Here is a 26,026-nt window from a genome sequence, read left to right as displayed (position 1 = left end):
TATTTTGTCTACTTTTCTGCCAGGCACCCACTCACGGTAATAAGATGACTTAAATACAAATACTCCACTTATTATATGATTTCATTACTAATTTGTACATTTTTGTTTCAATTCCATTGTACATTATTTCAGTCTGTCTGTAAGTTATTTTTTAGGCCTATTTTCTGACTTTTTTGTTTTAAGTTCTTGCATTTGTTGTTAAAGTTATTTGCACCAAAGACAAAAAATACAGTGTAATCAACTAGAGGTGGTGGTTCAGACCAGTCCCATTAACAAGTATCCCATCTTCATTTTTCCAAATTAAGGATCTGTGAATTTGCTCTATGACTAGTTCTGGTGATGTGTAATCTACTTACCTGACTTATTTAAATTCTGAATTTCTCATTATCTTGATGAAGTCTAAAGGAATCTGCATGTATGCACATATTTTTTTAGTATTCTAACATAAGTTGAATCAATGTATTATTTCTCAAGGACTGTTGCCACAGATTGTGTAGAACCCAAGCTACAAGTTTTTCAAATTCTATGGGATCACAATGTGGTAACTCATATTGCTTGCTCTATTCTATAACATTGTTAATGACTTGCAAGTGGTCCACTGTGCTGTTGGCATCTCTAAAGCATTGTTTGCTTGCTTAAACTACTGTTTTTTTTTCCACTGGTGATAATTTTGGAAAATTCCTTACAAATTATGGAGAGGTGGCTGGCAGGCTTACAGCTTCTCATGTTTTGCCTGCCTTCTTCGTTGTGAAACAGAATAATTACTGCACTGTTCCAGTACAGGGGAATATTGTCTTTCTCCACAGAAATTCAGTAATTAATTTTGTAGGTTTCTTTTCTATTACTTTGCATTGAGCTTTAACCATTTCTACTGAAACAGCATCATCTGCAGACGCTTTTCATTTTTTCATACCCTGAATGGCTTTTTACTAATCTGGAATTACTTCTGGAATATCATTACTTCCATGAACTATCTGCAATTTTGATTCATATCTTATACTACGCACTCATTTAAATAAATTTTTGAAACATTGTACAACTTTTTTTTTCTAAAGACAGCATTGTTTCCCTTAAGGCAGTTAGAATAAATATTTTCATTTCATTCTACACTACCAAATGGTTTCAGTGCTGCATCAATGTATTACAGGGATTGCAACATCCTTACATTACATGTGCATCATAAATAAATTCATACGCTGTTTGTACATCGATGTGCACAACCAGTAAAAAATCTTTTTTAAATGACTTCATATTCACCATTGATTGCACATTTATTACAATATACATCATTGCAATTTTAACCTTTTGGTCATTTTCAAGTGGTAAAAGGTGTTGAAGACAGCAGTAGTCACCATCAATAATAAACATAAAAATGGTATAAGCATCTATGGCTTCAGTCAACTGTTGTCATGTACTCCACCATTATGTATCAGATCACAGAAGAAAAAAAGAAATCTTAACTGAAATTTTTATCCATATCAATATTATAAATGGGAAAGTAACTTTCTCTGTTATGTTTTCACAACTAACCAGCAGAACCAGTTTCAATGAAATTTGGTGTGGAGATAGAAATTGGCTACTTTAGAAAGTGTGTAGTATGAGATTCCTGTTAATTTGAAGAATATTACCCGAATTAGGGACAAATGTTTACTCTTTGATAAAGCTATTTACTCTTTGACTTTTGATATTTATCATATATGTGGAAATACTTTCATTGGTCTGTACGTGCTACATGAAACAATTAAAAGTAATTAATACAATGCTTATACACTCTTCAGAGTGTTTAATCCATACCTCCACACTATTTGTTGCTTTCCTGCCCATGTCCCTCTGTATACACTGCTTGGCAGCAATACTGTGCATGCCAATGCATCATGTATTGATAGAGCTTGGGAGGGGGAGAGTGAGGTGTACATCATGAGCCAAGCTTCGTCAAACGGCAGTCATGTGAGGGTAGCTGATGTTACTGTACGTACAGCAGCTTACTTACTCATAGTAACAAACCTACTGATATGCGAACACAGCCGCAGCTAGTTCTTATATAAAGCTCTCATAATTTTCAATTCTGACTACATGCCACATGAGTGTCTCCCCTTCCCCTTTACATTTGCACCTATTTTTTACTCTGTATACTATTGAGTCACTGGACAGCTGCTATTTCGAAATTTGTGTCAGGCTTATTATATTGCACAATTTCTTAATTGATTGTAAAAATACAGTTAATTTAATTGTCAGTTACATTTGGTCCTTACTGAGTCCATTTTCTTCTGAATGAATGAGTTAAGTACAAACATCATCTTCGTCTTCTTCTTACCCTCAAGTGTTAGGCATTTGTCTGCTACATCCTGTTGTTCAGTGCCTCTATGTATGTGATTAGTTTCAATTTCATCTCTACACAGCATTCTTTGTCCACCTATTCATTGTTCCACTACTGGTTGGTAATTCATTATTATTTTATGCATTCTATTTTCATTCATTGTCCCCCTCCATAGCTGAGTGTTCAGCATAGATGGCTGCCACATGGAGGACTTGTGTTAGATTCTCAGTACAGCCAAACCCAAGGGTTTTACCTTGGTGGGAGGACTGGAACAGGGTGCACTCAGCCCCATGACGCCAATTGAGGAGCTATTTGACTGATTAGTAGTGGCTCGAAGGTGTCGAAAGTCTGCAAAACCAATGGGAGAGCAGTGTGCTGACCACATGTCCCTTCAAACCGCATGGCAGAGGATGAAACAGAAACCAGTAGACATCCTTTGGGCCTTCATGATCCTGACTAGGAGCTCTTAGTATTTTCATTCGTCCATCCATATGGTCTGATCTCGCCATTTAATCCTGTACTTCTTGATCTGTTAGTTTATGCTTTTAAGTTCTAGTTCTTGCCCAACTGTTGTATTCCTTATCACATTAGACAGTTTACATTCAGTTGTTCTTCTTACAAAACCTCACTTTCACAGCTTGTATTGTTTGTTCATTTCTTCTTGTTACTGTACACCTCTCACTGCCTTAATGAACAGATGGTAATGCCCTTGTTTTGTTGAACATTATTAGGGTTTATTTTCTAAACTTTTTATTCAATGTTCAGTATATGGTGGTTGTTGTTGTTGTTTCTGGCGAATTCTCCTTTACACACAGCCTTCATCTCATAACCCAAGTTTTCTCCTGAAGAATCATTCTTTAGTTTTTGTTTTACTTTTGTATTAAAAAGAATGCATCATCATCTTGTAGTATGATCTCCTATCTCATCTCCAGAATGTGAGCACACCGGCGCACAGAAATTTACATATTCAAGAAATATATTTTTTATGTTTATTTTTTAAACAGGTCTTGCTATTCTGTCTGGTGTAGCATCAATACCTGTAATATTTGTTTAGACGTTCGTTGTCTATCATAATACACATCTGCACTTCCTCCCTCATCTAGTCATCCACCACTCCATCATAAAGAGCATGCGCATGACAACACCCCCCCCCCCCTCCCCCTCCCTCTCGACACGTGCACAGTGTTGTCAAAGTTGAGATCTAATGATGAAATGCTCCAATGGTATTAGCACACAGAGGATACACTTCATTTGTTTCAAAGCACTTATCAAATTTCTCAACAGTTATATTTGAAATATGGGACCAAGTTAGTGAAGACACATACTTGAGTTAGCATTTGGACAGATTCAATTTTTACTTTTTTGTCTTAATGCTAAAACAGATAATGAGGTAATTACATACTAGGCACCTACTAAGTCTTTTCTCATCAATGGGTAAAATACACAGCTTTTGTTGAGGTAGTAAACCCAGAGCTCATCTATAGTTATTTAAGGAGACTATGGGGAAATTAATTTACAATGGCCTTACAAAGATTCTGAACCATCTGTATCACATTCATTTTATCCACCATTTCGCATTTTCTGTAGACAACTTCTTCAAATTTGCCCCCCCCCCCCCCCCCCTTAAAAAAGAAGAAGATGAAGAAGATGAAGAAGAAAAAGAAAAAGAAGAGGAAGAAAGGAAGAAGAGGAGGAGGTTTCACTGCAGTAAAAGTATCCCCATCAGCCTGATTAAAGACCAAGTATAAAGTGAAGTATTTCACTCCCTGTCATTTGGCTTGTCCTCTTTCCCATGACATAGCCAGGGAAGGAAGCATCATGCTGTTGTATTTCTCTCTATTATAATAATCTTTCTGATCTGAAAAGACTGCTGGGGCCTTGTGGCTGCCAGTAGGATAAAGTTTAATTCACTTCATGTGCATTGTCTTCCACCATGGTACCACCCACTCTGAATGAGGGCTCTCCCCTTGGCCACCATCGAGCGAGAGGAATGGTTACCTGTCCGGTAAAATGTTGCCCAGCGTCCGCATGCCCCAGCCAAGATGCGCACATTCTCCTTGGATTGTGCGGGGAGTTTCCATCTCAGGCACAAACAGTGCGATCTCTGCACAGTCAAGTAAGGGGGCTTCAGCCGTGCAGGTGCTTAGGTACTTTATGACACCCCCTCAACCAACCAACAACAGAATGACTACCGTTCTGGGTTTAGAGCACAGTACCCCTGCACGAAAGGAAGGGTGCAAAGAGAGAAAGGCACAGAAGGTGGAATATATGCCATGCTGGGCAACCTTCCCTGCATGATCTTCATTTCTGTAAAATTTGGTACAGTAGCAAATCAAGTCCAAAAAGAGGCCTAAATGGTTAAAAATGAGAAGTTGTAGAACACTTGAAGGAAAGTGTCCAAAATCACAAGGAAGATCCAAGCACAACTGGCACCTAGAAGACCATCCAATGGAAAGACACAAAAGGAAAAAGAACAGTGGAAGGGTAGAGTTGCAGCACAGGAAGGGGACGTAGCGCTGCAAGGGATGGGGACCCCCGGTGGCCAAGCTCGTACTTGTAAATGGGATGTGAGTACTCAGGGTGTCTGGATCGTGCCCAACCTGTAGCTGCGATAGTGTAGCAGCATTGACATGCTAGGTGGGGTAACAACAGTTACTGAGGAAGAGGGCCCGCTGCTGCAACTGGTAGGCAGCCCTATTCAGTAGCTGGGAACAATGGCCAAACAAGAAAACCAACAGCTTGTAGTCAGTAATGAGGAGAAGCCTTGCCCCAAACAGGAAGAGTTTTTTTACCCCCCCCCCCCCCCCACCCCAAAAATAGCTAGCACCTCTCTGTCCATCTGTGAATAGTTCTGCTGCACAGTGGAAAGTGCCTTTGACGAATAAGCAATGGGCCATTCAGTGCCATCTTAGCTGTGATAGGACAGGATGGAACCAATGCCATTCTGGGACATGTCACAGGCCAGGGTCACAAGTTTACCCAGTGTGAAGGGAGCCAGACAGGGAGCAGAGCAGAAACAATGGTTGAGAGACTGAGAAGACCACTGACAAACAAAAGGCCAGACAAACTTAATGCCCTTCTGACGAAGCTGGCAGATGTGTGTGGCCTGGGGAATGAATTGAGCATAATACGAATTCTTAACCCAAAAAAGATACTTCACAGGTCCGTGGTGGCTTGACAATAGCCAGAGAACAGAACCCCATGTGAGGGAAATTAAGTCACCATGCAATTAGATCAACAGGAAGCAGGGAGTCTGAATCCACATGTAGATGAGCATGGAAGAACACAACACATGGCTGGCATGGATGGTTGATGAGTACACACTCAGCACAATACACAGCATGTTGGTCAAACTCTAAATAAGCAATGGCCTGCTCGATCTACTGCCGCCTGCAAGTAAACACTTCTGCAAGCAGGTTGGCACATACTTCATGTTGTTTTTGCCCTCCATGGCAGGTTTCTGCACTATCCTACAGGGCTACCCATGCCAGCTCATCTGCCTCCTTCGTGATGTCTGCTGGCATGGACCTTAAACTACCTATTTCACCTCTGTAAATATTTGGCATGTGTGAAAAATTTTCAAGTTGCATTATGGTTTGGTCCCTTCATAACTTGTCTCGATAAGTCAATTCTAAGGTCATTGGAAGACAAGAACATACCACCTACAATAGGACCCTGTCTAGGAAAGCACTGTGGTGTTCAAATTTACCTTTGAATTAAGAACAGCTTTATTTAAAAGGGATATAAAGAAAAGAGAACTTCCATGTACTCACTCTATTCTCATCCAAAAATTTCAGTTTCACAGATACATCTGAGCCTAACTTTTCAAAATGTGCTTTGTGAAGTTCATAATTATGTTGCGCCTCTTCCAATCTTGCTGTATTTGCATCTGTTCTTGGAGCTTGAGCCAACAACTCTAAATCAGTCCTGTATGCATCATATTCTATTCTGAAAAAGAAAGAAAGAAATACAATTAACCTCAGCTTTAAAACTTGTGGCGATTATTTCAAATGTTATACAAAATTGAATTAAATATTGGATTATTTCCCGTTTTGTCAAATTTAAATTAACTTTAGATCTTCATTCTAAAATTAACAAACATATAAAAAGTTGGTATTTGATGATTTCCACTCTCAGTTATAAGCTTTAATATTAGCTGCATCCTTTCTACAACATAAGTCTTTGCAAATAAATTCTAAAACCTTTGTTGCTCATGCACAGTTATTTACAAGACTCTTTCCAGAGTACACAACAATAAAGTATTTGTATGCCTGTGATGTGGCATAAATTTTATACACTGAATGCACCATGACGACTTGAAACCTGGTGATAAGCTTTAAGTCACCAACCTTAGCCAAAAGGGTTTTGAACAGGCTCTGAATGCTCCTGGCCAGCCTAACGCCCACACAATGGAATGAATCTAATTATGAAACAAAGAGGTCTAACTGGCCCACATAGCAAGCATCTATTCATGCTAGGATTTTAAAAGGGGGTGAGAAGTATTTAGAACAGGCAAACACTGTCTGCTTTTGAAGATGTACAGTAAATAAAACTAAGCTATGCCAGGGTTAAAGCAGAACAAAAGCTCCTATTCCATTTATCAGAACAGTCCTGACTGTAGTGGAATGCATCAGCATGTACAGTAAGTTTACAAAGAAAATTAAAAGTATATGGTAACATGCTAGTAAATATTACAATTGCTCTACCAGTGTTGTACTCTGTACTGACGATACTATGAATCAAAAGTTGATAATACCTGGCTGTTTCATACTGTCTAATAGTCAGAAGGGTATCTTCAATAGTCTTATTGCACAAGGTGTTCACTGATGAAACAAAAAAGTTCAGAGCCCCAAGTAGTGTTTCTCCATTCTTGGTAAGGCTACGCTGTGTTTCTGCATTGTACAGAAACTCTTCCTGTAGCTCTGGTGACTTCTGTGCTAAGTCTGAGAATGCCTCACCAAGTGCATGCTGTAACAATGAGAAGAAGTGAAAATACCATCTATTATTACAGTATTACAAAATAAATAATGTCTTCCTTAACAAACTATTAAGCTGTAAGATTGCAGTCATATATATATATATATATATATATATATATATATATATATATATATATATATATGACTGCATATATATATATATATATAATTAAAAAAAAAACACACAGGCAACAACTCTGGCAGTGTTTTTGATTTCTTATTTTAAAAAACTCTTGCATTTGAGTGGGAATGATGTGAGGGATGAAGGCTTGGGAGAGAAAATAATGATGTTTGGTTTGTGGGGCACTCAACTATGCAGTCATCAGTGCCCATACAAGGTACCAATTTATTAACAGTCCATTCTAGCCACTGTCACGAATGATGATGATGATGATTATTACAAAAGAGAGTGTTTGCTGAACCCGCACAATTTCCACTGCAGTAGGATATTTGTAACTTATTGTACAGTGGTGAATCATCACAGAATGGGTGCTTACAACTAACGAATTTTTCAGGGGTTTTTGTACCATTTAACATGTCATAAGTGTCAGCATAATACTTGGACATAATTACCCCTGAGAGAATAACAGTAACACCAAAATTCCATACTTGTCGCATATTTTTACTTGATCCCTCTGACTTCGTGCTTCACCAGAAAGTTTATGTTGTGTGTAATGATCATTAATATTATTTATGAATACGAGTGAAACGACTGTAGCTGGTCCCTCTAGCAACTCGCCATAAACTTTCACATCACTTCTGTGATGCATTAATCCATTCCATGATCGTTTCTTATATATTATGTAAACTGGCTGTGCTGGGACAAGCAGGGAGGGTTTTTCTCAGTAGGCAATTTGCAATGAGGCGATCAGAAGCTTCTGCTCCCAGCACCCTCTGCTCAGAGGCTAAGTAAAAGTGTGCAATCAGTACCAATACACTGAACTACCTTAACATCTAGCAGCATATCTACATGCAAAAGTGCCTGCACAAGTATCAAGAGTAAGGCACTATTTAATATGCAGTCATTGCAGTCCTGGATGTACTGAATCAGTTCTACATTGCGCAAATTTTCTTAAGTGCTTCAAAAGTGCTAAAGGAACATGGCCAGATTTGAATATTCTTCCAGTGATCAAACCTCATTTGCTTCTTGATTGTCTTCACGCCTTTAACTCTGCAGTGAACACTGTAGATTTGATCCAGTAGGAAATTCTGGCCATAGGGTCACTGAATAATGGTTGAACAGTCAAGAAAGTCCCCCTTAATTTACACAAAGTTCTTTAAAATTGTGATGTGTATCTAAAATGTTATCTGGCAATCAATCACAACACTGTATATTTTTTTTGTAAAATTTAAACTAGTTTTGGGCCCACTAATTACACAGGCATTGGTTTCATTTGCATAAAAAATAAACCCTAAGTTAGCTATACACATTTCTAGATAGCAATTTTTTGAGCACAAATCAATAGTGTATCTGTTGCTACAGACAGTTTTTGGAAAAGTAATTCTATGGTGGAGTACACAATGGTATAGCACATGTACTAGCTGATCAAATGTATCCACACACCTACCAGTTGACATTAATGTGTGTGTGCACTCTTCACCTTTATGCCAGCCTGAACTCTGCCAGGGATAGTTGCAACGAGATGTTAACATCTGTGGACAAATGGCTACCCATACTTTCTCAAGAGCTGAAACCATAGAAGGTAGTGATTGTGAACACAGGTCCGGAGTGAAGTTGATGTTCTAACTCATTCCAAAGATGTTGCATTGGGTGCAGATTGGGACTCAGGGCAGACCAGGCCATTTCATAAATGATATTATCCACAAACTATTGTCTTACAGATTCTGCTTTATGACAAGGTCATTGTCATGCTGATATGATCCGTTGTCATCTCCAAACTGTTACTCTACTGCACTGAAGAGCCAAAGAAATTGGGACACCTGCCTAATATCATGTAGGGCCCTCGTGAACACGCAGAAGTGCCACTACATAACACGGCACGGACTCGACTAATGTCTAAAGCAGTGCTGGAGGGAATTGACACCATGAATCCCACAGGGCTGTCCATAAATCTGTAAGAGTACGAGAGGGTGGAGGTCTCTTCTGAACAGCACACTGCAAGGCATCCCAGATATGCTCAATAATGTTCATGTCTGGAGAGTTTGGTGGCCGGCAGAAGTGTTTAAACTCAGAAGAGTTTTCCTGGAGCCACTCTATACCAATTCTGCATGCGTGGATTGTCACAGTGTCCTGTTGGAACTGCCCAAGTCTGTCGGAATGCACAATGGACATGAATGGATGCAGGTGATCAGACAGGATGCTTACATACTTGTCACCTGTCACAGTCATATCTAGACATATCAGGGGTCCCATATCACTCCAACTGCACAGGCCCCACACCATTACAGAGCCTCCACCAGCTTGAACAGTCGCCTGCTGAGATGCAGGGTCCATGGATTCATGAGGTTGTTGTCATACCCGTACATGTCCAACTACTCGATACAACATGAAACGAGACTTGTCTGACCAGGCAACATGTTTCCAGTCATCAACAATACAGTGTCGGTGTTTCAGTTCTGAAAGCCCATGCTGCTGATGTTTCATTGAATGGTTCATACGCTGACACTTGCTGATGGTCCAGCATTAAAATCTGCAGCAATTTGCAAACGGGCTGCACTTGTGTCATGTTGAACAACTCTCTTCAGTCGCTGGTGGTCCCATTTTTTGCAGGATCTTTTCCCCAGCCGCGGAGATGTCAGAGATTTGATGTTTTATCGGATTCCTGATATTCACGGTACACTTGTGAAACGGTCATATGGGAAAACATTCTCCATGCATTCACCACACCCAAACCTTCCCATTGGATTATGAGAGGGTATAGCACAATTAATTACTCCAATCACCCATTTCTAGTCATCTGCTGTCCAGTGGAATTGCTTTTTATTCCTCCTCAAGCATCTCTTAGTTCTGATTGCAGAAATGTCTGGCTTATGAGGAACTGCTTGACAATTGTACCCCCCCACCCCCTTTAAAAAAAAAAAATATCCCTATGCATAGTAATCGTTCTAGCCGGACTGCTGGTAGCATTTGGGAACTCATGAGTGATTCCTTCTGCTGATTTCATGAGATTTTTTACAATTACCCTTCACCATGCTTGGCAATCCCTGTGTGTTAATACATGAGGTATGCCTGGTCTTCGTTTAATTGTGGTTGTTCCTTTGCATTTCCACTTCATAATGACATCACCGACAGCCAACTTGGGCACCTTCAGAAGGATCTGTTGCTCAGATGAAATCCAATGACTACGTGTTTGAAGTACTGAGCTGTCCTGAACAGCCTATTTTGCTGTTACTGATTCTCTTTGAACCCCACCTCCTTTTATATCAGTTGTTCCAACTCTCATGAAGTCTAGTGGTCACTTTTGAATTACATAGGGGTGTAAGGATACTTTTGATCAGATAGTATATATGACTGTGACATGGAACTCACTAATGTACCATTTGCTCCATAAACACTTATCACCCCATGTTATGTAATAAGTCACAAAACTCAACACGGCTGGAAACAATTATGATTTTGAGCACTCATGTCCAATCTAGGTTCACAAAGTGAAAACCTATATAATCAAGGAGAGGTTGGATGAATGGAGTGTAAATTTATAGCAGTCAGGTTCAATCTGCATCCCATGACCTGTGACCAACTTTTAAAATTTTTAATTTCATCATTTTGATGGAGTTTGGCTGTTAGGTTCCTTAGATATGGTAAACCAGGTAAGCCTATAGTTGAATGTGATATCCAGAAATCTATCCAAAACTTTACAGCCTTTAATGTTTTCTCATTGTCTCCAAAAGGCTAAATGAATATAAAAAAGGGTGAAAAGTACAGATATCTCATTTGAAAACTTACAACCTCTCAACTTCCCCTGTATCAACAGAAACTAGTGTATTATCACTGCAGTGCTTGCAGAAGAGCAGGGCTCCGAAAAACTGTTTATGAATTAGGTCTACTGAACTCTGACATTAACTGTGGGTATTGTACTATTAATCACAACTGTGAAAATTAAAGACAATATGTTAAGTGACACCATCCTTTTAACACTTTATTCGTCGTCAGCAACTGTGACTACATTTGTTGCAAAAAATCAACTATCAGCTGTACAAAAGAAATTTTATTTCTTTACCAGTTTCAACCACCTAGTGTCCTCCATCATAAGACTGTGTAGAAAAATATACCACAAATAAGTATAAGCTAGAGAAGAGTACTAGAAAATTTAAGGAAGAAAAGTTTAAAAAATTAAAGAGATGGCACATACTTAGAATTAGGATATTATTTATGAATGTCAAAAACAAGCAGGTGTGTGCAGGATAGTACTGTAGTCCTATAAGAACACAAGAACAATAATGAAATGCATTAAAGCAAATTGAGTGCATGAGTGCTTACATATGGACTGCAGTACATGCACAAATATGGTGTAGGTGTGTGTGTGTTTGAGGTTTACGGGCGCTAAACAGCGTGGTCATCAGCGCCCAAACGCATAGAAACAGGAACACATGTGGTGAAGGGACGAAGACGGACACCGAACAAGGAGAATGGCTAAAAGACACAGGCCTGACGCAGTTCCAAATGCTCACATACAGAGGCAAAACAAGAGGATAAGAAACACACTAAAAAAGGAAAGGAAACACAAGGAAAAGAGAACAGATACCGAAGGGAAACAAGGAGGTAATCGTGACTGGTGGACCTCTTACCAAAAACCTGGGTGAGCCAGTCACCCAGCAGCACATTAAAACCCTCTCCCTAAAATCCGAGGCAACAGATTGAACAGGACACAAAACCGTAAGACCTTAACCACAGTCGCTGCGTCGTCTCGCAAAATAGAGGGCAAACCCGGTGGCAAAGAAACCACCGCCCTCTGGTCAGAGAATAAAAGACAGTCAAGTAAAATGTGGCGGACAGTAATCTGGACGCCACAAGCACTGCAGATTGGGGGGTCCTCCCGCCGGAGTAAAAAACCATGCGTTAAGGGACTGTGCCCAATGCGGAGGCGAGTGAGGAGAACCTGATCCCGCCTGTATGACTGGTAGGACGTACGCCATGGTCACGTAGTGGCCTTTACCAGACGCAGCATATTGTCAGAAACTGCCAGCCACTCCTCTTCCCATTGATGCATAACACGAAAACGCAAAAGGGAGGTTACAGCATGGAGGGGGACGACACATTTAACAACGTGAGGGAGGGAACATGCATCTTTGGCAGCCACATCCGCCAGTTCGTTTCCCATAATACCTACGTGCCCCGGCACCCAGCAGAAAAAAACCTCCTTCCCCTGCCGTTGGAGGTGGAGTAGGGCATCGTGGATGTTCTGGACGACCGTATCCGCTGGGTAAAAGTGTTGCATGGTCTGAAGGGCACTCAGGGAGTCAGAACAGACGAGGAACTTAAGACTGGGAACACACCTCATCTGCTCCAATGCCCGCAAGATTGCAAACAATTCAGCATCGAGGATGGTAAACGCCGCAGGAAGCCGTAACTTGACGACTCGATAAGGGAAAACAACAGCACAACCAACAGAGTCCCCCTGTTTAGAGCCATCTGTGAATACAGGTACATGGTCTGGATGTTGGTTTAAAATATCGTAAAATAAGGAGGTAAAAACAAACGCTGGAGTGCAGTTCCTCCAGTTCTCCGACAAGTCTAGAAGGATCCTGGGCCTCTGGGGCAACCAGGGAGGCAGACGAGTAAAACCTTGTCGTTGGGGGGCCACACGCTCCACACCAAGGGACTCAAGCAAATGCTTGGCACGAATCCCAAATGGTCTCGTTGCCCTGGGACGACTGGAAAAGAGACGTTCCATAGGCGGTCGGGCAACGGTAGGGTACTCAGGGGAGGTAGGACAGGCAAGGAAATGACACACCCGTCGCACCATGAGGAGTTTCCGCCGGATGGCGAGGGGCGGTTCCCCTGCCCCAGCACACAGGCTGGGGATGGGACTGGTATGGAAGGCACCAGTGGCCAGCCTGATACCCTCATGGTGTACTGCGTCAAGGATCTTCAGATACGAAGGCCTTGCTGACCCATACACGGTGCAAGCATAGTCAAGACGCGATCGGACGAAAGCCCTATAAAACTGCAGCAGACGCGCCCGATCTGCTCCCCAGGACCGATGGCTCAGACACTTCAAAATATTCAGTGCCTTCAGGGCCCGCACCTTGAGGTCTTTAATGTGAGGCAACCACGACAACTTGGAATCAAAAGTGAGGCCCAGGAACCTCACAGTGTCTCTAAAAGGAAGAACGATGTCCCTCAGATGCAATTCAGGGGAGGTAAAAAGACGCCGAGAACGATTAAAATGAACACACACAGATCTGTCTGCAGAAAAGGTAAAACTCGTCTTTGCAGTCCATGCCTCTAAGCGCTTTATCGTAAGCTGCAACTGCCGACTAGCAGTGACAAGACTGGAGAAAGAACAGAAAACAGCAAAATCGTCCACAAACAAGGAGCATTGGGCAGGACTCCGGATAGTGGACGTGATACTGTTAATAGCGACGGCAAAGAGGGCGACACTTAAAACGCTGCCCTGAGGAACACCATTCTCCTGCACATACAAATCCGATAGCACATTACCAACCAGATACCGAAAGAGGCGGTGAGAAAGAAAGGACCGAATGAAGATGGGGAGACGGCCACGAAAGCCCCACTCATGGAGTTGATTGAGGATAAGGCGGCGCCAAGTAGTGTCATACGCCTTATTAATGTCAAAGAAGACCCCTAGACAATGCTGGTTACGTAGAAAGGCCTGCTGGATGGCGGCCTCAAGCAGGGTCAAGTTGTCTATAGTGGAACGACATCTCCGAAAGCCACACTGAGAGGGGCTAAGGAGCTGCTTGGTCTCGAGCAGCCAAACCAGGAGGCGGTTGACCATGCGTTCCAACCGTCTTCCCAACACAGCTCGTCAAAGCAATACTCCGATAACTACTGGGATGCGTTCGGTCCTTCCCTGGTTTGAGGAGGGGAATCAAAATCGCCTCCCTCCACGAGTCAGGGTACGTGCCGGATAACCATATCATATTGAAACAGTTCAGGAGAACTTCCTTGGATGGCAGCAACAGGTGCCGCAGCATGCTGTACCGGATTTGATCATGACCAGGCGCAGTATCATGAGCCACAGACAGCGCAGAATCCAGTTCCCACATTGTGAAGGGGCAGTTATAGGGTTCAGAATTTAGAGACCGGAAGTCCAAGTGACCCCTTTCGATAGCAGTGCGGTAGCGGCAGAAATCTGGATCACAGTTAATAGTGGCGGTAGAGTTCGCAAAATGCATGGCCAGTGTCTGGGTAATGTCTCTCGGCGCCGTGAGGAGACATCCCTGATACAGCAATGCCATGACAGGGAGCTGGCTGAGTTTCCCGGAAATCCTCCTGATGGCTTCCCATACTTTCGTAGAACTAGTGGAGCGAGAGATGGAGTTCAAGAACGATTGCCATGACCGCCGTTTGCTCTCTTTGATCACTCGCCGCGCTCTGGCCCTTGCCACCCGAAAGGCCGCAGGATGTCAGCTGAGGGACGGCACTTGAAGCGGCGCAGTGCTGCATGGCGGGCGCGGATGGCTGAGTGGCACTCAGTGGTCCACCAAGGGACAGGACGCCTCTTGGGATGACCGGATGACCGTGGGATTGACAGTTCAGCAGCATGGGAGATCACGGCTGTAACATGGCCTACCCATTCGGGGACGCTGGCACGGTGTTCCAAAACAGCCAGTTGGCTGAAAAGTGTCCAGTCAGCTCTGCAGAGGTGCCACCGGGGCGGCACTGGTAATGCCACAGTCTCATCCAGGAGGCGAATCCAAAGGGGGAAGTGGTTACTAGAATGGAGGTCAGCTGCAGCCTCCCACAGAGCAGAATCCGCGAGTGCTGGAGAGCAAAAGGAAAGGTCAATAGCCGATGACGACCCGGAAGCAGTACAGAAATGAGTGGGAGCACCAGAGTTGAGGAGGCACAGTTCTTCAGACATCATGATGCTTTCCAGAATGCGACCCCTGGGGCAAGTAGTCGGAGAGCCCCATAAGACATTATGAGCGTTGAAGTTCCCCAGAAGAAGAAATGGGCGGGGGAGTTGGCTAATAAGGTCCGTGAGAGCCTCAGAGGCTATCGCATCCGGAGGTGGTAAATAAACTGAACAGACTGTGAGCCTCCGACCCACAAGAATGTCAACTGCGACTGCTTGCAAGTCTGTAACGAGAGTGAGCTCAGATGAGGGGTGCATGTCACGGACAAAAACCGCAACACCACCCTTTGCCCTTTGCCCCGTCAGATCATCTTTTCGATATACGGTATAGCTCCATAAAGAAGGAGCATCAGTGGCCCGAAAATGTGTCTCTTGGAGACATAAGCACAAGGGGCACTCTCATATAAGGAGTTGTAATTCGGCCACATGCGTCCTGAACCCATTCAGGTTCCACTGTAATATGGGAGTCAGTGATCAGGGTGGCTGAACCTTCACCCTGCCTCTGTGCTTTGGAGGACAGACCGTACTGGCCGGAGATTTATTCCTGGGGCGAGAAGATCGCCCCCGGTCAACATCAATGTCCATAAGCTCCGATGACGACCCACCGGAGATGTCAGACAGATGGCCTCGTCATCGGACCGACGCTGACTAGTCTCCTCAGGTGGCAGAACCTTCATCTTCTGAGGCTTTGTCTTGGGGGGCTTGGAATGTAGAGCCTTGTCAACAGTTGGAGGTTGACTCGCCTGGGCAGAAGGCGTCATATGGGGAGAGGCAGAAAGTACCTCAATGTCAGCAACCACGGCCTTGTCCGATGTAGCGGGGAGAGCCGCAGATTGCAAAACAACCGCAGCAGCACAAGTGCACTGGCAAGCGCAGGTATTAGTGCTAACACTAGCAACCTCCGTTTGCGTAGCAACAGTGGCCAGTTGTACCGGCTTTTTGAGAGCGGAAGCGAAAGATGTTGAAAACCCAGGAGGTTGCATGGCCTTAAAGAGCTTCTTGGCCTCACCATAGGGGATGCGCTTAGATGTTTTAATCTCCTGTACCTTCCGTCCTCCCCCCATGAACCATGGACCTTGCCGTTGGTGGGGAGGCTTGCGTGCCTCAGCGATACAGATGGCCGTACCGTAGGTGCAACCACAACGGAGGGGTATCTGTTGAGAGGCCAGACAAACGTGTGGTTCCTGAAGAGGGGCAGCAGCCTTTTCAGTAGTTGCAGGGGCAACAGTCTGGATGATTGACTGATCTGGCCTTGCAACATTAACCAAAACGGCCTTGCTGTGCTGGTACTGCGAACGGTTGAAAGCAAGGGGAAACTACACCCGTAATTTTTCCCGAGGACATGCAGCTTTACTGTATGATTAAATGATGATGGCATCCTCTTGGGTAAAATATTCCGGAGGTAAAATAGTCCCCCATTCGGATCTCCGGGCGGGGACTACTCAGGAGGATGTCGTTATCAGGAGAAAGAAAACTGGCGTTCTACGGATCGGAGCGTGGAATGTCAGATCCCTTAATCGGGCAGGTAGGTTAGAAAATTTAAAAAGGGAAATGGATAGATTAAAGTTAGATATAGTGGGAATTAGTGAAGTTCGGTGGCAGGAGGAACAAGACTTCTGGTCAGGTGACTACAGGGTTATAAACACAAAATCAAATAGGGGTAATGCAGGAGTAGGTTTAATAATGAATAGGAAAATAGGAATGTGGGTAAGCTACTACAAACAGCATAGTGAACGCATTATTGTGGCCAAGATAGATACAAAGCCCACACCTACTACAGTAGTACAAGTTTATATGCCAACTAGCTCTGCAGATGATGAAGAAATTGAAGAAATGTACGATGAAATAAAAGAAATTATTCAGATAGTGAAGGGAGACGAAAATTTAATAGTAATGGGTGACTGGAATTCGAGTGTAGGAAAAGGGAGAGAAGGAAACATAGTAGGTGAATATGGATTGGGGCTAAGAAATGAAAGAGGAAGCCGCCTAGTAGAATTTTGCACAGAGCACAACTTAATCATAGCTAACACTTGGTTTAAGAATCATGAAAGAAGGTTGTATACGTGGAAGAACCCTGGAGATACTAAAAGGTATCAGATAGATTATATAATGGTAAGACAGAGATTTAGAAACCAGGTTTTAAGTTGTAAGACATTTCCAGGGGCAGATGTGAACTCTGACCACAATCTATTGGTTATGACCTGTAGATTAAAACTGAAGAAACTGCAAAAAGGTGGGAAATTAAGGAGATGGGACCTGGATAAACTGAAAGAACCAGAGGTTGTACAGAGTTTCAGAGGGAGCATAAGGGAACAATTGACAGGAATAGGGGAAAGAAATACAGTAGAAGAAGAATGGGTAGCTCTGAGGGATGTAGTAGTGAAGGCAGCAGAGGATAAAGTAGGTACAAAGACGAGGGCTGCTAGAAATCCTTGGGTAACAGAAGAAATATTGAATTTAATTGATGAAAGGAGAAAATATAAAAATGCAGTAAATGAAGCAGGCAAAAAGGAATACAAACGTCTCAAAAATGAGATCGACAGGAAGTGCAAAATGGCTAAACAGGGATGGCTAGAGGACAAATGTAAGGATGTAGAAGCTTATCTCACTAGGGGTAAGATAGATACTGCCTACAGGAAAATTAAAGAGACCTTTGGAGAGAAGAGAACCACGTGTATGAATATCAAGAGCTCAGATGGCAGCCCAGTTCTAAGCAAAGAAGGGAAGGCAGAAAGGTGGAAGGAGTATATAGAAGGTTTATACAAGGGCGATGTACTTGAGGACAATATTATGGAAATAGAAGAGGATGTAGATGAAGATGAAATGGGAGATACGATACTGCGTGAAGAGTTTGACAGAGCACTGAAAGACCTGAGTCGAAACAAGGCCCCCGGAGTAGACAACATTCCATTAGAACTACTGACGGCCTTGGGAGAGCCAGTCATGACAAAACTCTACCAGCTCGTGAGCAAGATGTATGAGACAGGCGAAATACCCTCAGACTTCAAGAAGAATATAATAATTCCAATCCCAAAGAAAGCAGGTGCTGACAGATGTGAAAATTACCGAACTATCAGTTTAATAAGCCACGGCTGCAAAATACTAACGCGAATTCTTTACAGACGAATGGAAAAACTGGTAGATGCAGACCTCGGGGAGGATCAGTTTGGATTCCGTCGAAATGTTGGAACACGTGAGGCAATACTGACCTTACGACTTATCTTAGAAGAAAGATTAAGAAAAGGCAAACCTACGTTTCTAGCATTTGTAGACTTAGAGAAAGTTTTTGACAATGTTGACTGGAATGCTCTTTTTCAAATTCTAAAGGTGGCAGGGATAAAATACAGGGAGCGAAAGGCTATTTATAATTTGTACAGAAACCAGATGGCAGTAATAAGAGTCGAGGGGCATGAAAGGGAAGCAGTGGTTGGGAAAGGAGTGAGACAGGGTTGTAGCCTCTCCCCGATGTTATTCAATCTGTATATTGAGCAAGCAGTAAAGGAAACAAAAGAAAAATTCGGAATAGGTATTAAAATTCATGGAGAAGAAGTAAAAACTTTGAGGTTCGCCGATGACATTGTAATTCTGTCAGAGACAGCAAAGGACCTGGAAGAGCATTTGAACGGAATGGACAGTGTCTTGAAAGAAGGATATAAGATGAACATTAACAAAAGCAAAACGAGGATAATGGAATGTAGTCAAATTAAATCGGGTGATGCTGAGGGACTTAGATTAGGAAATGAGACACTTAAAGTAGTAAAGGAGTTTTGCTATTTAGGAAGTAAAATAACTGATGATGGTCGAAGTAGAGAGGATATAAAATGTAGACAGGTAATGGCAAGGAAAGCGTTTCTGAAGAAGAGAAATTTGTTAACATCGAATATAGATTTATGTATCAGGAAGTCATTTCTGAAAGTATTTGTTTGGAGTGTAGCCATGTATGGAAGTGAAACATGGACGATAACTAGTTTGGACAAGAAGAGAATAGAAGCTTTCGAAATGTGGTGCTACAGAAGAATACTGAAGATAAGGTGGATAGATCACGTAACTAATGAGGAGGTATTGAATAGGATTGGGGAGAAGAGAAGTTTGTGGCACAACTTGACTCGAAGAAGGGATCGGTTGGTAGGACATGTTTTGAGGCATCAAGGGATCACAAATTTAGCATTGGAGGGCAGCGTGGAGGGTAAAAATCGTAGAGGGAGACCGAGAGATGAGTACACTAAGCAGATTCAGAAGGATGTAGGTTGCAGTAGGTACTGGGAGATGAAGCAGCTTGCACAGGATAGAGCAGCATGGAGAGCTGCATCAAACCAGTCTCAGGACTGAAGACAACAACAACAACCTTCCGTTCTTCGAGATAGATGGAGCAGATCCGGCTCCAGACAGGGTGACTCCTAGAGCAATTCACGCACTTCACAGGCAATGAACAATCGGCTCTGTCATGGGCAGGCTGACCACATTTACCACAAGCGGCTATCCCATTGCACCCCAACGTAGTATGCCCAAAGCGCTGACATTTAAAACAGCGCATTGGGTTGGGGAAATATGGCCGTACGGGCAAATGTAAGAACCCCGCTTTAACATGCTCTGAGAGTCTTGGGCAACTGAACGTGAGAATAAACGAGTCAGATTAGACGAGGTCCCCATTGACTCGTTTCATAATATGCTGCACGTCAACAATTCCTTCGTCAGCCCACTCAGATTTTAACACGTCTATGGGGATATCCACCAAGTCCCTACACGTCACAACACCCTTACTATAGTTCAAAGTGGAGTGGAGCTCGGTCTCGACAGCGTACTCTCCTTGACAGGTTGCTTTCCGAAGGGCAGCGACTTGACAGGAACTAGAAGTTTCAACTAACAGAGTCCCATTGCGCAGTCGCTTTACAGATTTCAGTGTTCCTGCAATTCCCTCAAGACCCTTGTGGATGTAAAAGGGAGAAACCCTCTCAAAGCTATCCTCCTTCCTTTTAATAATCAAAAACACATTCTGATTATCAGCATGTGCTCCGTTACTACATTCTGTTAAATCTCTAGCAACACCAGGCGCTGGAGGACTCGCAGCGCGTAGCCGCTTTTTCAATGGGGTGTGTTTTCCTACCAGCGGCCCACCCAAGCCACTGGTAGGGGGAAATGTAGAGGTCGAAGGGTCCATTGTGGTCCCACGAGCAGCTAAGGAACTAAAAGTCCGCTCAGACAGAGCCCCGCGTGCCTGAGTAAGCCTTATACAACTGGGGTGCGGCAGGTGCCCCAGAGGTTGCCCGCTTGCGACTGTTCCACCCCAACAGCCATGCATCTTCTAGGCGCGGAGCACACCGAAAGATTGAGGGGTTTTTATAGAGGTTGGCCTTCCTCACAATCCAGGCGGTCAAGCCAAGATTACCATTCCCCCACAGCACACAACATTTCACCGTCGCGCCGTACGGTGGTCGCTGAAGCATGTCCAGGGGTTATGGTGAGAGGACACTGGCGGCGCAGACCAGTCCTCAGCTCAGGACCCCAGGGTCGCCAAGCCCGTACTCAGCAAGTGAATATGGTGTAAGGACAACAAACAACAAGTGCACACATCATGCGAGAATTGTAGCTAATCTGTTGATGACATGCATACCTTCAGATTAGTCTCACAGTGAGGCTAAAAGTAAGACAAAGTAATAAAACAAAAACTTACACAATTATAGTTGGCATAAAATGTAAGACAAAAGTGTAAGTGTGCATAACCAGCATATTAACTATATATAAAATCCTACATATTAATGAAACCAAGTGTGAAACGTATCAGGAGGTCAGAAGCTGTAACTGGAGTAATTGGAGAAACAATTTTCAGTCAGTGGCTAATATGAAGGATTAGAAAATGACTACAGAAGAAAGCAAGCATGGGCACAATTGTATACTGCTGTTTTAGTGAAACAACTAGTACTGGAACACATTCAAGATCACAAATATGATTCATGAAACAATTCTAACGAGTGACATTTGTACCAATTGTATGGTAACCTTTATAACACATTGCTGAACTGATGCAGAGGTCAATAGCATACTTTCAGGAAACACATCTGTGTAAGCAATGTGCAAGATGCGCAATGGAGCTTGAAGCATTAACTGGAGTAAGTACAGAAACAAATTCCTAATCAGTAGCCAAGATGAAGGATCAAAATAACTATAGAAGAAAAGAAACATGATCATAGTAGTAAACTTCTGTTGTAGTGAAATAACTAGTTCAGGAACGTATACAAAGTCGTAAATGCGATTTGTGAAGTTATTCTATCCAGCGACATTCATAAAAATTGTACAAAATAAATACAATAGGTTTGACTGACTGACTGATGTTACATTACTAAAAGTGCTACTTAATCATAAAAACTAATAGTAACTATAATGTAAAACACCTGTAACTATAAGAATACAACGTCTACAGCTCATTGCTTATATATGGCTAACCACCTACAGCAAAAATGAATCCCTGCCTGCATTTTGTAGATGGCTTAGTATATTTAACAATAAATGGCTACCTACCTGGTAATGAAGTTAGCCCCCACTCTGGGACCAACCTGAAAATATTGCATTTCATCAACTGATTAGCTTCAGTTCTTGCGTCATGTCTACACTTGTTGTTTGGTGTCCGTATACCACATCTTTACATGTACTATGATCCACATGTGATCAATCACAAGATCTTTCTGCATCAACGAATTTTATTAAGAGTATTACATATTACTACAGTACTACACTGCATATACTTCTTTATTTTTGACACTCTCTAATAATGCCATAATTCTAAGAATGTACCACCTCTTTTCCTTTAAATTTTTAAACTTTTCCTTTTTAAATTTTCTAATATTCTTATCTAGCTTGTACGTATTTGTGGTATATTTTTCTGTACAGTCTTCTGAAGAAGGGCACTAGGTGACAAACTGGTAAAGAAATAAAATTTTTATTGTGCTATTGGTTCCCAACATTTTTTCAACAAATGTCACCACTACTTTGGTGAAAGGAATTAACATGACATTACTGGTCAATACATCAAATAGCACTTGGGGGGGACCAACTACGTAATGTTAAGAAAATTTGTTCAGCATCTCTACTCATGGAGATGTCTATGGATGATGCACATTCAAAAAATATCACTTGCATACTAAACAAATATCACAAGCCTTTTCAAGATTGAAAAAGGCATCTACCAGGTGATCTTTGCATAAAAGAGACAGTAGTACAACCACATCTAATAGTGTGTGGTTATCAATGGTGGAATGATATATCCTAAAGACACACTGAAAGTTACTAAGGGACCCTCTGAATTCCAAAAGTAAGACAAGACAGTTCCTCACCATTTACTCCAACTTCTTCCTGACATACCTAATGGGAGTTATGTTGCAATAACTACTCATCACAAAGTCCTGCCAGAGTTTTGGGAAGAGGATTAAAAGTGAGCAGCCGCTGGTGAAGTATCAGTGCAGCAGTAGTTCATAAGGGAGTCACATAGTTAGCTTTCATATTTGTTTTGTAGTTTGATTCTTAATTCCTTTCCGAGTGTTTGTGCACTTGCATATACATAAAATCCTTGTGTATTCTCCTATTTTAGAGGAGTAATATTGCTTACTGATAGCTATAAAGTATAAATTCGTGGAGTCGTTAGTCAGTTGTTTGTTTTGGACTGCCGGTGCTTTCTGTTTATTTCGTAGAGTCAGTCAGCAGCAGACAGAGGGCAATGCAGTTTCATCTGTGCTTGCATAGTGACGTGTGCGAGCAGCAGTAGCAGAAACTAGTTGTATATTCAGTTTTTCGTATTAGTTAAGCAGGTTTAATTCAAATTACTTTGTGTGTGTGTGTGTGTGTGTGTGTGTGTGTGTGTGTGTGTGTGTGTGTGTGTGTGTGCGCGCGCTTGCGTGGTGAAATTTTTCGGATCTTTGCGTATTTTCGAATTAGAAAGGGGTAGTATCAAATTTTAATAACAGTAGAGTGTAACATTGCGTAGGAAGTTGTCATTTGTACTAAGACAGGGGTAGGATTGCATTGTAATATCTGTATAGTGGCGTAGTCATGGTCATTTCATTGCTTAGTTCGTAAGTATTTGTTCATATATCGCAGCTCAATCTGACGCTGGTGATGCAACTGTGCAGTCAAATATTGCTGTTTTATTTGTCACAACTCTATTCGTCCAGATATTAGCAGTAGGATGGATAGGGTGTGTGCGTGCTGTGTGCAGGCGCAGGAGGAACTGGCTGCGGTTCGCGAGCAGCTGAGCATGCTGTTGGCTACGGTCAGCCGCCTTCAGGCTGCTGCCTCAAGGTGCAGCAACGGCGGAGGGTCTGGCGCGTCGCTTGAGATACCCCTGGTGTCGCTTGCTGCGTCCGCTGACTCTGCCACCGAGGCACCTTCTAGTGTACCCGGCGTGTTGGGGCTGCCCTCACCTCAGGGTGAGTGGTGGACTGCAACGCGTTCACATCGCTCAAGGTGGAGGGTCAATGTGGAGGCTGGCCTTACACGTTCATCCTGTCAGTGGGCAGGTGGCCGTTCTTTCAGCAGGGCATGAGCAGGCACACGGGAGCAAAGGCTTGCTGGTTATTGGGAGCTCCAACGTTAGGCGGGTGATGGAGCTCCTTAGGGAAATAGTGGACAGGGCTGGAAAGAATTCGAACGTGCACTCAGTTTGTCTGCCGGGGGGGGGTCTCATCCAAGATGTGGAGGCGGCCTTGCCTGTGGCTATCGAGCGTACGGGGTGCAGTCGTCTGCAAGTAGTTGCTCATGTCGGCACCAATGATGCCTGTCGCTCGAGTTCTGAGGCAATCCTCAGTTCGTATAGGCGGCTGGCAGATTTGGTGAAGACTGCTGGCCTCGCGCGTGGGGTGCAAGCAGAGCTCTCTATTTGCAGCATCGTTCCCAGAGTGGATCGGGGTCCTTTGGTTTGGAGCCGAGTGAAGGGTCTCAACCAGAGGCTTCGTCGACTCTGTGACAGTCTTGGCTGCAGATTTCTAGACTTACGCCACTGGGTGGGGAATTGTAGGATGCCCCTAGATAGGTTAGGCGTGAACTACACAAAGGAAGCGGCTACTTGGGTAGCAGAGTACTTGTGGTGCACACATGTTTTTTTTTTTTTAGGCTAGGCAGTAGTGCGAGGTGTCCTGATGAACACTCACCAGTCGACATGCAGGCAGGGAAATCAGGACACGCTCAGTGCAAAGACACTTCAGCTATCAAGATATTAGCAGTGAATTTTCAGAGTGTTCGGAATAAAGTTCCTGAATTTACTGCCCATCAGGAAGCGCGAGGCGAGCAAATTATTCTTGGGACTGAGACCTGGCTGAACCCTGAGATAAGAAGTTCTGAAATATTTAGTGAGGGTTGGAACGTGTATCGGAAAGACAGATTAGACACTGTAGGAGGTGGTGTCTTCATTGCAGTTGACAAAAATATTGTGTGTACTGAGGTCGAAGTAGAGTGTGATTGTGAAGTTATCTGGACATGTTTAACAGGTCTAGGAGAAATAAAGTTAATTGTTGGGTGTTATTACTGGCCACCAGGTTTCACCGTGACAGTTCTAGAATCATTCAAAGAGAGTCTACACTCTGTATCGCAGAAGTACCCGGATCATGCTATATTCCCCGGAGGCGACTTCAACCTACATAGTACAGACTGGGATGTCTATGGATTCATTACAGGTGGTACAGACAAGTCGTCGTGTGAATTACTTTTGAACACATTATCCGAAAACTGTCTCTAGCAGGTAAATCGACAGCCAACACGCAATGGAAATATTTTAGATCTGGTAGCCACAAACAGACCAGACCTCATCAACGGTGTGTGTTGAGACAGGGATTAGTGATCATGATGTTGTCATTACGACTATGGTTACGAAAGTTAAAAAGGTGGTCAAGAAGGCTAGAGAGTATTCTTACTAGAAAGAGCAGATAAGCAGTTGTTAGCATCCCACGTAGTAAATGAACTGACTTCATTTACTTCCAGTACGATGGATATGGAAGAATTATGGGCAAATTTTAAACATAATGTAAATCACGCATTGAAGAAGTATGTGCCGAGAAAGTGGGTTACGGATGGAAAAGACCCACCGTGGTTTAACAGCACAATTCGGAGAATGCTCAGGAAGCAAAGACAGTTGCACTCGCAGTACAAGAAAGATCGGGAGAATGAGGACAAGCAAAAGTTAGTAGAGATTCGTGCTGCTGTAAAGAGAGCGATGTGTGAAGCAAACAACCACTACCACAATCATACCTTAGCAAAAGATCTTGCTGAAAACCCACGGAAATTCTGGTCTTACATAAAATCGGTAAGCGGATCAAAGGCTTCCATCCAGTCACTCACTGATCAGTCTGGCCTGGCAACAGAAGACAGCAAAACGAAAGCTGAAATTTTAAATTTAGCATTTGAGAAATCTTTCACGCAGGAGGATTGTACAAACATACCGCCAATTGAGTCTCATACAGATTCCCATATGGAGGACATAGTGATAGACATCCCTGGGGTTGTGAAGCAGCTGAATGGGTTGAAAATAAATAAATTGCCAGGTCCTGATGGGATTCCAATTCGGATTTACAGAGAGTACTCTACTGCATTGGCTCCTTACTTAGCTTGCTTTTATCGTGAATCTCTTGTTCAACATAAAGTCCTGAGCAACTGGAAAAAAGCGCAGGTGATGCTTGTATATAAGAAGCGTAGAAGGACGGATCCTCAAAATTACAGACCAATATCCTTAACATTGGTTTGTT

At 42.9% G+C, this 26,026-nt stretch overlaps 1 protein-coding gene across 4 annotated transcripts in view; it reads right to left on the bottom strand.

Moving 5' to 3' along the window:
* LOC126297816 (arfaptin-2) overlaps positions 1-26,026 on the bottom strand; it is a 64,074-nt gene that overhangs the window by 11,832 nt on the left and 26,216 nt on the right. For all 4 annotated transcript variants that reach the window (XM_049989045.1, XM_049989043.1, XM_049989044.1 and 1 more), the window contains exons 5-6: positions 7,074-7,285; positions 6,091-6,265 (exon numbers count right to left, since the gene is read on the bottom strand). In XM_049989045.1, coding sequence (XP_049845002.1) covers positions 6,091-6,265; positions 7,074-7,285 — 387 coding nt within the window. The remainder of the gene's footprint in view (positions 1-6,090; positions 6,266-7,073; positions 7,286-26,026) is intronic.

The sequence above is a fragment of the Schistocerca gregaria genome, chromosome X (assembly GCF_023897955.1).
Source record: "Schistocerca gregaria isolate iqSchGreg1 chromosome X, iqSchGreg1.2, whole genome shotgun sequence".
Classification (NCBI taxonomy): Eukaryota; Metazoa; Arthropoda; class Insecta; order Orthoptera; family Acrididae; genus Schistocerca; species Schistocerca gregaria.
This window is presented reverse-complemented; position numbering and strand designations above follow the sequence as displayed.